At 34.5% G+C, this 17,135-nt stretch overlaps 1 protein-coding gene across 10 annotated transcripts in view; it reads right to left on the bottom strand.

The window, feature by feature from the left end:
* LOC126825586 (helicase domino) overlaps positions 1 to 17,135 on the bottom strand; it is a 49,606-nt gene that overhangs the window by 31,827 nt on the left and 644 nt on the right. For 8 of the 10 annotated variants that reach the window (XM_056101561.1, XM_056101564.1, XM_056101565.1 and 5 more), the window contains exons 2-27: positions 16,699 to 16,899; positions 16,240 to 16,449; positions 15,234 to 15,940; positions 14,731 to 14,944; positions 13,770 to 13,835; positions 13,350 to 13,554; positions 12,979 to 13,120; positions 12,459 to 12,644; positions 11,676 to 12,012; positions 11,034 to 11,113; positions 10,371 to 10,505; positions 9,702 to 9,825; positions 9,501 to 9,608; positions 8,881 to 9,032; positions 8,237 to 8,350; positions 7,738 to 7,915; positions 7,331 to 7,467; positions 6,953 to 7,063; positions 6,462 to 6,713; positions 5,230 to 5,366; positions 4,835 to 5,021; positions 4,351 to 4,554; positions 3,636 to 3,765; positions 1,471 to 1,626; positions 762 to 881; positions 380 to 487 (exon numbers count right to left, since the gene is read on the bottom strand). In XM_056101561.1, the coding sequence (XP_055957536.1) occupies positions 380 to 487; positions 762 to 881; positions 1,471 to 1,626; positions 3,636 to 3,765; positions 4,351 to 4,554; positions 4,835 to 5,021; positions 5,230 to 5,366; positions 6,462 to 6,713; positions 6,953 to 7,063; positions 7,331 to 7,467; positions 7,738 to 7,915; positions 8,237 to 8,350; positions 8,881 to 9,032; positions 9,501 to 9,608; positions 9,702 to 9,825; positions 10,371 to 10,505; positions 11,034 to 11,113; positions 11,676 to 12,012; positions 12,459 to 12,644; positions 12,979 to 13,120; positions 13,350 to 13,554; positions 13,770 to 13,835; positions 14,731 to 14,944; positions 15,234 to 15,940; positions 16,240 to 16,449; positions 16,699 to 16,885 (4,687 nt within the window). In that variant the 5' untranslated portion in view covers positions 16,886 to 16,899. The remainder of the gene's footprint in view (positions 1 to 379; positions 488 to 761; positions 882 to 1,470; positions 1,627 to 3,635; positions 3,766 to 4,350; positions 4,555 to 4,834; positions 5,022 to 5,229; positions 5,367 to 6,461; positions 6,714 to 6,952; positions 7,064 to 7,330; positions 7,468 to 7,737; positions 7,916 to 8,236; positions 8,351 to 8,880; positions 9,033 to 9,500; positions 9,609 to 9,701; positions 9,826 to 10,370; positions 10,506 to 11,033; positions 11,114 to 11,675; positions 12,013 to 12,458; positions 12,645 to 12,978; positions 13,121 to 13,349; positions 13,555 to 13,769; positions 13,836 to 14,730; positions 14,945 to 15,233; positions 15,941 to 16,239; positions 16,450 to 16,698; positions 16,900 to 17,135) is intronic. The other 2 variants (XM_050555239.2, XM_050555247.2) reach the window with 2 other exon arrangements.

Raw genomic sequence — 17,135 nt, 5'->3', positions numbered from 1 at the left:
AGCACACAAACTTCATCAAATTTTACAGCAATGCCCAGCAATATTCTGCAAGTTCGCATACCTGTCAAAATGGTTTTCCACATTATGTGAGGTATTGGCGGCAAGTCAAAAAAAAAAGATATACAATAAATGTATACAATGTAATCATAAGATAAAATCATGATATAACCTCCAAACCCGAGATATAGCTAATAATTTATATAATTCAGGGCTTCGAGATTCATGTAGCTTGAATCAGGTGTCCAAAACTCCATAAATAAAGTTTCAAATGTTTTTACCAAGAATTTATATATCCCTTTGTTTAAAAAATCCTTGATTCAATAATAAATGAAGGACGCGTTAAAGGGAGAAAGTTGATTAAATTAATGTGAAATATTACCTTGTGTAGATGCTATCTGTATAGGAGCTACAGGTTGAACTAATGTACTAGCTGAACTAGTTGTAGCTATCAGTTGTTGACCTGTTTGAACAATTTGGATTAACCCAGCTGAAAGAAGTATATTTTCATCATTTTACAAATACTAGAGTTTGATTATGTATCGAGAAACATCTTCTAGCTTTAGATATAATTGACAAACGTACAGAGAGTTCATCATTACTTTTCAACATCACTTGGTCTTCAGATGTTGACAATTTACCCACTTCATTTTCAGAAAAAAACAGATCGTGAAATGCAATCTAAAGGACAGTTTGCAGGTGACTTTCCAAATTACATTGTTTGACTCTAAACGGTTATTATATATGATTAGATATAGACTAACCTGGTAATTGTGAAAACTGACTGGTTGGTATCATTAACCTTGTACCTTGTTCTGTTTGTTGTATTTGTACAGTTATAGGTTGTGATGGCATATTAGACGAACCAGATGTATGTAATAAACCTATAACACAATTTACATACTATTGCAAAAATTTTGTTTAAATGGCTAGAACTGATGCTTATGGCCAGTAAATGGATTAATTCACTTGATTAACAGTTCTGAGTAAATACTATTTTGAGGATGTCAAGTAAGTTAGTATCATGTTTTTCTAGTTTTTGTGGTCTAAACTAATAGAGATATTAATGCTCTAGTTGACTTGTAGCTTGAATCAGGTGTCCAAAACTCCACAGAAAAAGTCTCGGATGTTTTTACCAAGCAGTTCTCTTTCCCTCCTTATAAAATCCTTGAAATCAGTTATTATCAAGGATGCGTTCAAGGGATGTAAATGCAGAAAGATTTCCTTATCAACTCTAAAACTTTAAATTAAGATTTCCAAGATTTGGGTAAAAAATAAAGTTGTCGATTTTATTGGAAGTTGTTTGTGAATTCGTACCATATGAACGACAAGACACTGTTCCTTGTCAGGCCCTCCATCTTGCACAAGGGGAAACCATGCCGTAAATTCCTAGGGAACTTTCTCTGGCAACATCGGGAGTGAACCCGAGACCTGGTTAGCAAGCTCCCTTAAAGTGTGTGGAAGAGATATTACCTTGTATTTGTTGTGGTAGAAGTCTAGTAGTAGAAGGACTAGAGGTGGTTGTAGATAATGTAGATGAGGACGATGATAACAGAGACAGTTTACTCCCACCTGTTACACCAATCAAAGATGGCTGACTCACAATATTCACTTTTAATGGCTGCGATACTGAAAACATTGTAAAATTAATCATACCCTTAATTAATGTATTAAATACAGAACTTCTTTGCCAATCTGTGGTTATAGGGCGCTGAGAGGTTTAAAAGGCCATTTTAAAGCTAGCCCTTTAAGCACCACTCCGCCGCTCTCAAAAATCATTTTATACATTCAAAAATGGTAATCTTTGACCATCAAAAAATGAAATTCAGCCTTGTTCCAGTTGCTATAAATTGTAGACCTGGATAATCGCATCTTAAGAGGGAATTCCTTCTGACATCATATATAGACGCAATGATCCAGTGTGAACCTGCTGCTTAAGGCGGTCATGATTGTTTACTGCGGATGACGTGAACGGTGTGTACGACATCATAATTTATTCAAGAACTGATCTAGGTCGGGGAAACCCTGTTTGCTATAAATAGTTTTTTCTTTCCGCTTGTATCTCCATCATTACACAACAAACAGTTGGACTGTTATGTGTCCTCTGGGTTATTTTACACATGAAACAAGTGTGCAAAGTCTTAATAAGATTGGTGTTGAAAGTTAGTGTGTATCTTCGACTACTCAATACCCTTAATGTCTAAACTAACTGATGATAATGAAGCTAGAATAGAACATAGCTTTGTAAGACAATGAATATATGACACCCATCAGCCGTTTTAAAGGTCTCTTTCCAGTTCTCACTGTCTGGGGCAATGTGAATTTTAATCATCTTCCTCCTAGGTACTTCTTACCATACCAACATATTAGAACAATTCCATCTAGTTAAAAGAACCAGCGGCTGCCAGGCAGGATACGCCCACATTTTCAAGAGAACAAGCTAAAAAGAAAGTGATTTTTCCTACAATCAAGGGCCATAATTCAGGAAATTACAATTCGATATGCGCAATTTTCGAAAGGAACTGAGATCTTTGCGTTATAAACTTACATTTCAAGTTTCAACAAAATCGGATAAAAATTGTGACCTCTATAGGATCCACAACCTTGATATACCATATTTTTACGCTATTTGAGAACGAAGGGCGGCCATTTTGTCTGTCAGTTTTGGGCCGATTTTCAGGAAATTCAAACTCGGCCGTCCTTAGTGTGTAACAATTATATATTAATAAGTTTTTTTTGTCGTCCGATAACGGTGAATATCGAATGGAACCAAGATCGTAGGGTTATAAACCTATATTTCAAGTTTCATCAAAATCAGATAAAAATTATGACCTCTATAGGGTCCACATGCTAAAAACGTGATTTTTCGTACAATCAGGGACCATAATTCAGGAAGTTACGGTCCGATATGCGTGAATATCGAAAGGAACCGAGATCTTTCGGTTATAAACTTACATTTCACGTTTCAACAAAATCGGATAAAAATTGTGACCTCTATAGAGTCCACAACCTTGATATACCATATTTTTACGCTATTTGAGAACGAAGGGCGGCCATTTTGTCTGTCAGTTTTAGGCCGATTTTCACGAAATTCGAACTCAGCCGCCCTTAGGGTGTAACGGTGATATAATAATACGTTTTTTTAAATCGGATAAAAATTATGACCTCTATAGGGTCCACAAGCTAAAAACGTGATTTTTCGTACAATCAAGGGTCATAATTCAGGAAATTACGGTCCGATATGCGCGAATATCGAAAGGAACCGAGTTCTTTGGGTTATAAACTTATATTTCAAGTTTCAACAAAATCGGATAAAAATTGTGACCTCTATAGGGTCCACAAGCTAAAAACGTGATTTTTCGTACAAACAGGGGCCATAATCCATAAAGTTTCGATCCGATACATGCCAATATCGAAAGCAACCGAGATCTTTTGGGGATAAACCTATATTTAAAGTTTCGTCAAAATCGGATAAGAATTGTGACCTGTAGAGAGTCCACAAACAATTGTGGACATCCAGACATATGGACGTCCGGACGGACAGGGGCGACGACAATATACGTCCACATGAACATGTGGGCGTATAAAAAATCTGATCTAAGAATCACCCTAAAAAGTGTGTAAATGAAAATACTTACTTGGTGTGGGTCTAGCTAATGTTATTGGTGGTGTATCACTTCTAGAGGTAGGTGTAGCTAATCTTACAAATGTAAGAGGTGAAGCTGAACGTTGTTGATTTGTCACAACTAATGGTGAAGCACGACCGGGCTATAATTAATTTTGAAACAAGAGGATAAATTAGTTAAAAGTAGATACTGTAAAATATAAAATAAATGCCAAGACATAAACGTTAAGACAGGTTGCTGGACATGTCAAAACGAACGCTCAAGTTGTTGCATTTTTAAATAATGGGAGCATTTCAACTTAGCTCTTTTGTGTTGAAAATCAACACTCTGCATAGATTTCCAGTCAATTCAAAGATAACTTTAATGGCCAGCTTTTGCAAGATGGTTCAAAATGGATGAGGACATTTAACTCCAACGGTAATTACTGGAAATCGTCCAAAATAGATAAGCTTCGTCTTATAGACATAAACTCACAAGGCTGGACAGTTGGCCCTACTCCTTGTCATGGTCAAGCAGGGAATCAAAATCATACCACTTGACTAAATGACAGACCTTAAGATCTAAAGCATGTGCGTTAAACCATTCGGCCACCATTTATCTCTATAATAAGTGGTATATTATCTATTTACTAAGAGTTGATCATTTTATGATATCTCTATTAACACTTATGATGCACAGCTTACTTCCTAATTTTGAACTTACTGATACTCCCTAATTTTGAACTTACTTGTATTACTGCTGGAGAAGCACTTCTAAAATTCAGATTTTTTAATCGACCGGGTTTCAGCTTTGGCGTAGGATCTACATAATCATCTATTTCTTCTATGAGTTTACCCGGAGTCTGAAGATTTCGAACATGATGAGCAACAAAAGCAGGAAGATTTAATTCCATTTCAACCAAACTTGGGTATAGACAGCGGACATCAATATCCTGTAGAAATAGAAATAAATTATCAGATAGTTACAGACTACACAACTTCCCATAATTTCATCTTTTGAGAGATACTCTACCTTTGCAGAAATGAATACTCTTCATCCCACGAACTGCGAATATCAAGAGAAAAAGGGGATTTGGGAGTATAAAAATAAAGATCGTGCCAAGAGAACTTAAACATTTTCGATTTGTTCAATTATAATTATAATTCAAAAGTATAACATCAATCATTACAATATGTTTGAGAAACTACAAATAGCAAAGAATGTAAACTCACCTTAAAAGGATCATATTGTAGAGCTTTAAGTACCATTGATGCCGTAGTATATACAATACCCTCCATTTGAAAAGGTGAGACTATTGGCCTTGGATCAAACAGATTTGGATGATTACAAACCTTACGTAGCTGCATTAAAACATTTATTACACTCAGAAAATCTCCAGAATGTAATGTATCTCTCGTTCTGAAATTAAATTATAACAAACTGCTGAAAACATGGATTATAGATTGCAATTACTTCAACCCTTTTCAGGTCATATTCATTTCAGAAAAGTAAATTTATTACAAAAATACCGTGGATCACCTTACTATCAATATATACAATTATGTTGACCTCTTTCATAGGGCATTAATTCCAATAAGCATTAAATTCTTGTTTTTACAGAACTTACTTTGTTTGTCCCATAAATTCATCATAGAGGTAACGTTGTCTTTTAGATAATTTACACATCACAACATGCTCATATTTCTTTGGCATTTGTTTCTCTACATCATCTTTTAATCTTCGTAATAAAAATGGACGTAGTACCTAGAAAATATTTAACATTGTCTAATAATGTCTGTTTAGTATCTACAGGTAATTATATTGCTATAATATATTTTTACTTCTGAAAGTAGCTCTCAGTGAAAGATAAGGAGTTTACTTCTGACAGTAGCCGACATTGTTTAGAGAAAAAAAAAACAGCAGTTGCCAGGCAAGATATGCCCACATTTTGCAAGAGATGGATAGAGAACAAGCTAAAAAAATAAAACGCACTATTTATCGTACAATCAGGCCATAATCCAAGCAGGTTACAGTCAGTTATGCGCGAATGGAATATAAACACATGTTGTAAGTTTCATTAGAATAGGATAAAAATTGTGACCTCTAGATGGTCCTCAACCTTGATATTACATACTTTAACACTATCTGCGTACAGGGCCAGGTCATCAGTTTTGGTCCGATTTTCACGAAATTCGAAAGCAACCATCATTAGGGTTTAACGATGATATACTTAATCAATTTTGAAAATCGGATAAAAATTGTGACCTGTAAAGGATCGCGATTTTTTTCATATAATCAGGGGTCATAATCCAGGAAGTTACAGTCTGTTATGCGCGATTATCGAAAAGAACCAAGATCTTTGATATATAAACACGTTTTAAGTTTCATCAAAATTGAATAAACATCGTGAACTCTAGATGGGCCACAACCTTGTTATTATATACTTTTTAACACTATTTGCGTATATGAAGCTGCCATTTTGGTCCAATTTTCACGAAATTCGAACTCAACCACCATAATGGTGTAGCAGTGACATATTTAAACGATTTTTCAAATCGGAAAAAAATTACGATGTGATTTTTCATTCAATTTGGGGGCATAATCCAGTAAGTTACGGTCCGATATGTGCGCATATCGAAAAGAACTAAGATTGTTAGGTTATAAACATATATTTCAAGTTTCATCAAAATTGGAACAAAATTGTGACCTGTAGAGTGTCCACAAACAAATTGTGGAAGGACAGACAGGTGAAAACAAAATACATCCACATAAAAATGTGGGCATATAAAAAGCAGGTTAACCGCCACACAACACAACTTTCTTTTTTAACAACTATTAAAATTATCTTCCGTTTCTTACCTTATGTAATCGTTTAACAAGACTATCATTATAATCTTGACTACCTTCCACCATTCCAGTCAATGGATTAGCAAACCATTCCTTAAATTCTTTATGTGATTGAAAAACATGTGGCATAAGGAAATGCATTAAAGACCATAACTCCATCAAACTATTCTGGAGAGGTGTACCCGTAAGTAGAAGTCGTCGCTGACTTTGAAAATTTAATAACATTTGCCACCGCTGAGATTTGAAATTCTTGATATTTTGTGCCTGAAGAGGAAAATTCAGACTTATTATTTACAATTGTCATACCAGAACAAGCCAACAGTCAGGCTAATGTCCTCCGTCGAAATCCCCAAATAAATAGAAATACTGGTTTCATCAATCTTGTGAAAGGTGTCAAAAGGCAGAATATGTTACCTCCAAACCATATGATATCACTTGCAAGCAGACTTAAATTTTTACACAGAATAATATTTGGTAGTGAAAAGAAATATACAATGTGTTACCTCATCAAGTATCAAGTACTTCCATTTTTTCCGTCGGAAAGCTGCATGATCTTGGATAACCAGTTTATATGAAGTTATACAGACATGGAATGCATTTGTCTTTGTCCAGCCCTAAAATACAGGAATATATGTTAAGAAAAATCATCCAATCAACTAAATGTCATTAATCAAAGTTCTTTAAATATCTGAACAAAGCAAATTGAGAAAATCTGCAAGATGTTCATATACCTTGCCAAAGATACAATCTGATAAAACCTACAAGCACAATGGTGACAGACCAGTGATCCATATAGCAAAATTGTGGACCATTATGTCAACAATCTCCCACCATATGACAGTTTTGTTGGAGATGATGGAAGAACAAATAACTACTTGTACCTGTCTTTTTAATTTTCTTTCCTTCTGACTACCGTAATATGTGAGAATTTTGAAAGCAGGGCACCATTTTTTTAATTCTATTTCCCAATTTAACATGACACTAGTAGGAACAACAATAAGATGTGGGCCCCATACACCTGAAAAAATCCAAATACATCAATAAATGTCAATATCTGAAAATTGATTCCTTTAAACATAACATAAATCTAGATACTCACAAAAGCAATTTAAACATCTTTCCCTATATTCCGACACTCTCAGCTATCTCGGTCTACTAATACATTAAGTAACCTTGGTCAGGATGGAATTATAAATACCACAGGAACAATACCACCAAGGAGTTTTGCGTGGAAATCATTCTCATTAATGTGGGTGTATAATAAAAATGTTCATCAAAGGAAACTGACCTTTTTCACAGGCAAGATGAGCCAATACTGATATGGTCTGTATAGTTTTACCTAAACCCATTTCATCGGCTAATATACCATTTAATCGTTTAGAATACATGGTAGCTAACCAATCTAATCCAACATGTTGATACTCTCGTAACGTATGTTTTAATAAGAATGGTACGACTGTTTTAACCTGTAAATATAAATATCATACTTTATCGATAACATTTTAACAGAGCTGCATTCTAAAAATATAACTAGCAACAAAATGTAAATTATTTATGAAACTGTTCCGTTTATGATAGGCTATAAATAGAAATAACTGGTAACAAGGTGTAGATATTTTTACTTACAGAAAGGGCTATAAAATGGGAGAAAATTGAAAACATTGAGCCTAAATTTCAGAATCACGGTAGCCTCAAAATTAGATGGCCTCTAATTCAGTTTTGCAAGCTGTCAACTACTCTACACAGTCCTGTGATATTACTACATTGAATCAGTAGAATATTTTTACCTCTGTTGTTTCCAGAGTATAACCTTTTGGTTGTAAACTAAGAGCTTCAGCAGCTATATCTGTTATTTCTTTACCAGGACCAGTTTCAAGTTTTTCTTCTACTTTTACTTCAACCTGATACACAAAACATATATTGGTTACAACACAAAACATTATAAAAACAAAAATCATGACTAAAATATTTCTGATCATTTATTTAAAATGTACAAAAATAAAAATATCTCAAGGGGTTTTCTGTATTCCTTAACCCGTTAAGCGTGACGTTAATTGTGTAATTAATTTGACGAAGTAACAAAGAACTATGTTATAAGAATAGGTTGGGGAAAATACCTCCAAGGCGTTATATTACGCCCTACACACAGTGAGTGGCAGTTGTCCAGGACCTAATATAACATCCTACACATGCTGCGATCGTGGAGGAATTCCCAAGGGATTCCCCCAAGTGACGAACTATGTTCTAAGAATAGGTTGGGGAAAATACCTCCAAGGCGTTATATTACGCCCTACACACAGTGAGTGGCAGTTGTCCAGGATGTTATATAACGATCTACGCACTTAACGGGTTAAAGATATAAAGCATTAAAAACTGTGTTTACTACTCTTTGCTGATAAAAAAAACTCACTGTTGTGTGTATATGAAATACCTGTTTAGAAGTGTCTGTTTCTTCTTGTGGTTTTAACAAGAAATCAAGACCAACATCAATGTCTTGTTTTTCATCATCATCCTCATCGTCTTCTTCCTCCTCCTCCTCCTCCTCCTCCTCTTCTTCTTCTGATGATGATTCTTTAGCACTTTCTACATAAATAAATTTGTGAAAATACATAAAAAAAGGCTACTTCAATGACAAAATTTACTGGATCAATGCCCATCGTGTTGAAACATACCTGTTTATCTACAGTTTATTGAATAAATTTAGTTTCATGTTTTTAAGTATACTTCGATACAACCTATTAGATGAATAGTTGATCAAGTATACAGATTCTTTCAGTTTATCGACAGTCATCAATAAATCAGTCCGCCCGTCGAATATCTCATCATAAAGAATTGTTTCAAAAGAAATTTAACCAAATATTCAGTATGAAGATACACAAATCATTATAATACCACTTCCAAAGTCTGTGACAGACACCATATCAAATCTTTCAGTTTTTATTCCATATTGTTTGAAGTTGTGACACCGTCTTTACTATTGAATTATGGAGTAAATTGAGATATCCAGATTGACTTGTAATGTTAAATTCAGTTTAAATAATGTTTGCTAACCTTCGGATTCCTCATCTTCTGTACTTTCCTCTTCACTTTCTGGCATCTCAAAATCACTGTCATATGCTCCAGCATATTTCTTAACTAAATCTTCCATAGACATCTCACCTTATAAAATACAGGAACATAAATAATATAACATGATGAAACAAGCATATACCTCTACTGTTAATACATAATATTCTAATCATAAACACTGACCTTCAGCTTGTAGTTCATCTAATTCTTTTTGATTATCTTTTTCATGTTTTTCCTGTTCATCTATGGTATCTTCTAGATCTGCATCATCTTGATTAGCTTTGAATTCATCATCACTACCCTTCTCCTGTAAAACAGTACAAATGATGATGAAACAAGGAACTTTGCCACACACCAGTGTTTCTGCAGCTACTATACTTTGAAATCCATGTGTTACACCTACTCAATCTGATTAAAATACAGATCTATATTTCATTTGGATTTTTTATACTTTCAATGGCCTCTACTACATGAAGATCTGATTTGTAGTAGTGGAAGGTCGTCTAAGGGGTCATACAAGCAGCTTTTGACCCTACAACGTCAGAGATTTGATTAAGCAATCAGCGTTGATGGTTCTAGTGCGATACACACAGTCCCGTGCACCAAACGCCAAAAGCTAGGGGTGACAGACTGTTTCATTGGCTAATCCCCCACATCAACCAGAACGGAGGTTATATAACAAATCTTTCAGATCTTAGTGTAGTAAAGACAAGTAAAACAAAATTTTGAACTATAAAAATTGAAGCGAAATAGGATCTGTGTTTTAATCAGATTGTACAATGTACAGCTACCATACTTTGAAATCCATCTTTCAAAGACTGTTTCTAAAATAGACTATGTAGTTTTACAAACCTCTTCAGAACTAGAATCTGATTTTGGTAAAGCAGCAGGCTGATTTAAAACTTCATTTGGTAATGTTTTTAATAAATCTTCAATTGGTAATTCACTTTCTTTCTGTAATTCTTCTAATTCTTTTTTAGTTGATTCCTGCAAGTAAAGGAATTACAATTTACATGGGTTTGGTCATTCTGACAAAGTATTTTTCATTTTCTATAGTTACTTGTGAAAGGTGAGGTAATTTTGAATAGATAGCTGCATTGGCACTACACTAATTGTACCAAGTACTTAGATCAGGTGGCCAATCTGTGCCATTGCACCTCATGGTAATGATCTAACATAAAAAAGTGTCAGTATCTTTTAATTGTCCATAATTCCCCCCCCCCCCCCACACCCATATTATTTTACAAGGTGGTATCACTAAGTTTTTAAGTAGATCTGTTTTGGCAAAGAGTTCATGAGTTTTGATCTCTTCTGTTATTTTTTCTTAATTCAATCTTTTGATGACGTACAGACAATATTTGGTAGATGGAATGTGCATGGTTCGTCAGCCATGGCCTAGATCCTTGTCAGAACTTTGTGTTCGCCCATTAAGTGTTGAACCTTACAAGAGACATTCTATTCAGAATCCAATCCCATAACCGTATTCCACAATAGCTGAAAAGACTACCAACTTACATCATCAATACCCGATTCATTCTCTTCTTTCTCTATTGTTTCTTCATCATCAGATGCTGTTCCTACAGGTTCAAACTCAACTACAAAATACAATATAAATACATTAGTATTATATATATATCAAAGTAAATTGAGGGCATTGAAATAAAACCAGATTCTTAATTTGGAAAAGAACTATGACCACTCTTGGAAACTTTGTAGTAGAAACTAGCTCTACAGTATAAAGATAAAATGTAACCACTATGGGCACCTTATTTTAACCATTTTGAGCTTCCACCATATTTGTCTTTAGAAATGAAAATACTTTTATTCACAAAAATTTCAAATTTTCTGTTATTGGTTGCTTTACTTCAGCAATTGTCAATTGTTTTTTTCTTAAAATTTAATGGTATAAGCTTATACAAACTTCAAAGCAAGGTATTTTCGCCATTTTCGGAGATAAATTTGTGTCAGATTTCAAATTGACTTTGAATACAGGAATTAAACTCATATTTTGATCAATGAGTAAAATTTACTCTGAAAAATGGTGGACCCAATTGTGTTACAAATTGTAGTAAAAAACCCCAAAAAACACTCAATTTTGTCAAATTCAAAATCAGTGCAACACTGTTTATTCTGAATTTAATATCTACCGGTACTTACAATCGCCTTCACTAGATTGTGCTGGTGATGATATAGAACCATTAACAGATGAAGGCCCTACACTACTACCAGTATGTAAAGTTTCGGTTAACCATGAAGAATATTTCTCTGTTTGATCAACAATAAAATTAAGATGAACATCTAAAGCTTTTTTCTTTCTCTCCTCCATACGAGATTGTTGTTTATATTGCACCACTTTTTCTATATTCGACCAAAATTCTTTTACTATTTTTGCCATCTGTGTAGCAGTTCTTTTCAGCTTTTGTGCTTCTTCCTTTTCTGCTCTTACTTCTTTTTGTTCCAATTCTTGGTGATATTTTGCTACCATTCTGGCGATCTATAATTATACAATATAAAATTTTCCAAAAAACATGCTTATGTTTTCATACGAATTGGTGAAATTTCAACTTAACAAGTTTCCAGCAGACCTAATAAAATTCAAATTATTGAATAGAATGGGTTTATATTATTTTCCATTACTAACCACTAAGTGTTCTTTCTACATTGTGGAGATGGGTGGACTGTATTTTTCCGTCCAATCTGAAGAAGTAGGCACACCTTCAAATCTGTCAAGTGGGAAGTGGGAACCCAGACGTGAAATATTTGTTTCTTGTCAGCCCAAAATTAGTCTGGAACATTTTATACTCTAGCCTAATAAATACAGTTCTGTAACCATGACCCTCTAAGATACAAATACAGTTGCTATAATTTTATATAAAAGAAAAATATATCCATTCTTGACAAAAAAACTAAGCATGGAGAAGGTTTTCCCTTGATACTGACCTTCCTACAAGCTGCTTTTTTCCATTTTCTTTCCTGAACAAAATCTGTGGCCAGCCACTGCATTTCTTCTAATAAATAATCCCAATGAGCTTTATTACGCGGAGGTTCATGAACTTTAGGTAACCTTCGAGATGACCACATACCCTCTTTTCTCATCTCTGCAACTCTTTGCATTACCTGTGCTTCCTAAACAAAAAAGAAGCCCAAAAAACATGAAAACAATGAAATATGATTTTTATTAACTGGGAATTGATTCTCCTGTTAGTTTTGGTATTCTAATGTTATAAAATGGTCTATTGTAAAGATTACTTTATAGAAAGGAATGTATTCTTAAGAGATTATCAAAACTTTCCATTTTAAGTTTTAGACATCATTCAAGAACGTTAATTTAAGGCCAGTGCCACAAGACAATTACTATATAAAGTAACAACTTTTGGTATTTTGGCCTACATAAAACTCCATAAATAGAAATTCCATGCACAATAATTTCATATTTATCCAGAACTATTTTATTAATTACCTGTTTAGCTCGTTCAACAATAGCTTCTTGTGAACCTATAGAACTGTCATACACAGCCGATATGGATTGTTGACGAGTGTGCTGCCTTGGTGATAAGGGAGGAGATTTTTGAATTTTAACTGTTGTACCTGTACCAAGCCCACTAAAAATATAGGTCAGATTAAATACTACATACATATATTTTGTATATAACATTTCGCTTTTCATTCAACTTTCCCCAATAATAATAATGTGCATTTATAAAGCACCTAATCCATCCAAAGTGCATGCTCTAAGCATATATCAATATGAGGAAAATATAAATTTGATAATTCAGTAATTATTTATACAATATTCAATGTGGATTAAAACAATAATTGGTTGAAACTTACGGAGAAGATAAAGGAGTTTTTAGAGACTGTGTTGTCTTAATTGAGAGTGGTTGTGAGACATTTTTACTGAGGTGAATCTGTAATTGAGTTGAATTGGTTGTGGGTGTAGCTGAAGTTGTCGACAAGATAACAGAACCAGGTACAGGCAAGGATACATCTACAGTCGTCGTTAATTCCCCTACTGCCGTCGGCTGAACAGGTAAACCTGAAATGAAACATTTCCGTCAACATCCCATGTATTCTTAAATACACACATGTAAACAGAAAGTACACCTGCAATATAAGCTATTCTTTTCTTCAAAAGAAATAGGTACAAATTGCATATCTCTGAAAGCGGAAGCAAAATGCAGCATCTAATTGACAGAGGTAGGCACAGTTCGCCGTTCCTAAACTATCAAAGCTTTAAAAGTCGAGTATTACCTGAGGCTACACCTGGTGATCGACTACCTGAAGACTGTCCACTTTTAGACAACTTGCTATCGGAACCTAAATCAGGTTAAAAATAGGTTTTCAACAAATGTCTTTCCAACATAATCCAATAAAGATATAATAAAAATTCAACTATATCTTAATCTTAATACATTTCGTTTATAAAAAAAAAAAATACTTTTTCTACATTTACTTTACAATACATTAAAGGAACACAGAACTTTTTTAATTACGAAAAATTAATTTCAACTACCAAATATTTAATTACTATAGTACTGTTTTATTTACTAAAAAATTTATTATAGAAATCAGAACATGCAAGTAAGAGTTGTTAGTAGAAGCACAACTACAATCGCCATTCTACAACATTTTAGTAAAACGTTTGGAATGTAAAAATGTTAATGTACAAAATACCATCAAACCTAAGTCTACAAGAAGCCAACCCTTACCATCAAATAATTATACCAGACAAATTTTACACAAGACATACAATATTAAATTAATACAGTGTTACTTTTATTAGGGGACCATCATTCACATATGGTAAGGATTTACAGCCTATCAACTAGGGAACAAGGGGGCACACACACAACTACTTCTATTGGTCAGTCTCATAAGCCAACTAGATCTTAATTAAATTCACTGACAGCACAAACCAAATTAACTACCTTTTACAAACAATAAAGTGCAAAGTCACAACTATTAAAAAGAGGTGGTTTAAAAAAAATAATTTAAAATTAGGCAACTAAATTTACATTGACGACTTCTCAAGCTAACTGACCCTCTCAGCTACATGTACCATATATGGCGAAAAAGCATGTGACATGAATTGAGCGACACGTCTAGAAGGAAGCAACTGAGAACCTCTAATATTTGATATAAACTACACGACAATAAGGCCACTGATCATGCAACATCAAAAGGTTTGAATATGGAAAATTTTCCTGAATACCCTTTGCATATGCAGATAGTTGCTTGAGGAAGTCCTGAATGTTGGGGTTACGATGGTCCGAACTACTAGGGAGCGTGTTAGTGTTGAGGAAAGGGGCTTGCAATACTTTAATACCTTGTTGACTCAAGGCAGATACACAGGGTGGCAATGTCGTAGAAATGGCAACAGGTGTCGCCAATGGAACATTACTGCCTGCACTTGTTAGCACTTTCACCTGAAACAGAAATTTATTTATTGATAACTTATTACATATAATGTTCTGGCATGACAAGACTTAGGTCTAAAAACTTTACCATTGAAAGTTCAACATTTGTCAGCCATACTTGAAAATTATGTACAGTTCAAAATTTTATCTTTGGGGCAGGGAAAAGAATAAGTACTAGCCTACAATCCAATTATTTTTTCTATTTAGAAGGCGGAATTCACAAACAGTTGCATACCTTTTTTTAAATCTACCCCTAAGAAGTGGATCACAAAAATGACAAATATAAAAGCATAATTACTTCATCGTTGATTCTCTTTTCTTGTAGATGTTCCTCTTCTTCATCACTATCAAAATTACTAGATTTTAAAAACTGAACCAACTGAGGTGTTGGTCTTTTTTTCCAGGCATGAAAGTCCATCATATTACCAGAATTTTGTAAGAAAAATAACTCAGTTAAGTTCTCAATGCAACTTTCTTTAATTTCACTGAGAGCTTTATAATGTTGATCTAGAATTAGTCTCCTGCTGCGTCCTATATCGGGCGTCGCAGGTGGTTTCTCCTCTAGTTTCATTTTCTTTCTCGGTGGCTGACCTGATTGCGTTGTAATAACTCGGGAAGATGGGGAGGTCAGTGTTCCAATAGGATGAGCCATAAGTTGCCTGGTGTCTATCACGGTCCTATTGGATACAGGTGTACCCTGTGAACCAGGGCTAGTCTGACTAGACCGCCTCTGAGCTAACTGCTGTGCTTGCTGGTTTATGCTCATACTGAGTCGGTTTTGCTGAAGGTTGGACAGGGGTGGTTGCCCACCCCTCGTAGGGCTTTGACCATGGTGGTGGATGGTGCCCCCAGATGGGCTGACACTACTTGTAGACGACGTAATGTTTCTTTGTCGCTGTTCTACTTGTGGAGAGACAACGGTTCCAGAAACAACATGAACGGTTGCGGTTTGTAAAGGTTGTTGATGGAATGTCTGAGGACTGATTGTCGACACATTCACAATATCTGAAAAAAAGAAAAATTGAAGTAACACAATATGGAACAAACTGTAACAATGGGTTTGAGTTTCAAGTTTCTTGATTTAAGAGTTTTAACAATGACTGAAATATTCTATTTATGAAACATTAATCTTGATTCCATTCCTTCAGGCTTAAATTCACCAATTTTCATAGGAACCCACTATGATATTTTCCTTACTGCAATGTTTAGGAATCTTCTGAATCTGGATATAATTTCTCTTTCTTGCTGTCCAACAGAAATAACACTCCTCAATGACTAATAAATAAAAATTATTTTCTACTTACTAGAGGAAGATAATTGTTGTTGTAGTACATTGATGTCAGAAAGATTAGCAGCTTGACCTGTAGAGATTAAAGTTTGTACAGGGGCCACTAATCTTGTTACTGTGGGAGTGGAGGTCAGAACAGAAGTTGGAGGCTGAACGGTGGAATTTTGGCCAAGCTGTGGTTGTAAAGTAAAACTAGTTGTATTTCCTCCTATACTTTGAACCACACCTGAAGAAAAGAAATTCATTCCATTAACAGTCCTCATCAAGAACTCAAAATTATAATAAGAGTTTTTAGATGCATTTACCGGTAATTTGATGGCAATATCTTTCAAATAACATTTGAACAGCTACACTTAGCCCTAAAACTTTTAGGCTTTTACTAAATTTGTATTTGTTACTTTAGTGGCGTACAGATTCTGATATCTTATTCAAGCATTACAAACTAATTTCAAAACAAAAATTAAATTTAATTTACCAATGGTGTTTTGTGAATGTCCAGTTAGAGCTTGTAGTTGTTGCCCTGTAATTGCATATTGTTGCACTGTTCCTGCCTGGAGAACAGAGGCTTGAGGAATGACCGAGACCACCACACCTTCTCTTCCTGTCGGAGTTGTTTTCTGTTGGTCCAAGTCATTTTTCCCATTTTGATCACCCCTCTGCATGCTGCCCAAGCCTCCTACAATAAATGATCAAAGCCATGAGTAATTTATAGAATAAAGGATTGTAAATGAGCATTCATTTATATGGCATTGATGTGACTGTGATTCGAAAGCGTATTCATTTATGTATTTGATAAGTTATCGTAACAAGATATTTTTGTACATAGTTATGTTGGCAGAAATTTAAAGGCCAGTCTGTTTTCCTTTATATTCAATTGGAACAATGTAGCTCTAATCACTTTCTCAAACGCTT

The sequence above is a fragment of the Patella vulgata genome, chromosome 6, assembly GCF_932274485.2.
Source record: "Patella vulgata chromosome 6, xgPatVulg1.2, whole genome shotgun sequence".
NCBI lineage: Eukaryota > Metazoa > Mollusca > Gastropoda > Patellidae > Patella > Patella vulgata.
The sequence above is the reverse complement of the archived record's forward strand: the minus strand, read 5'-3'. Positions and strand labels throughout refer to the sequence as shown.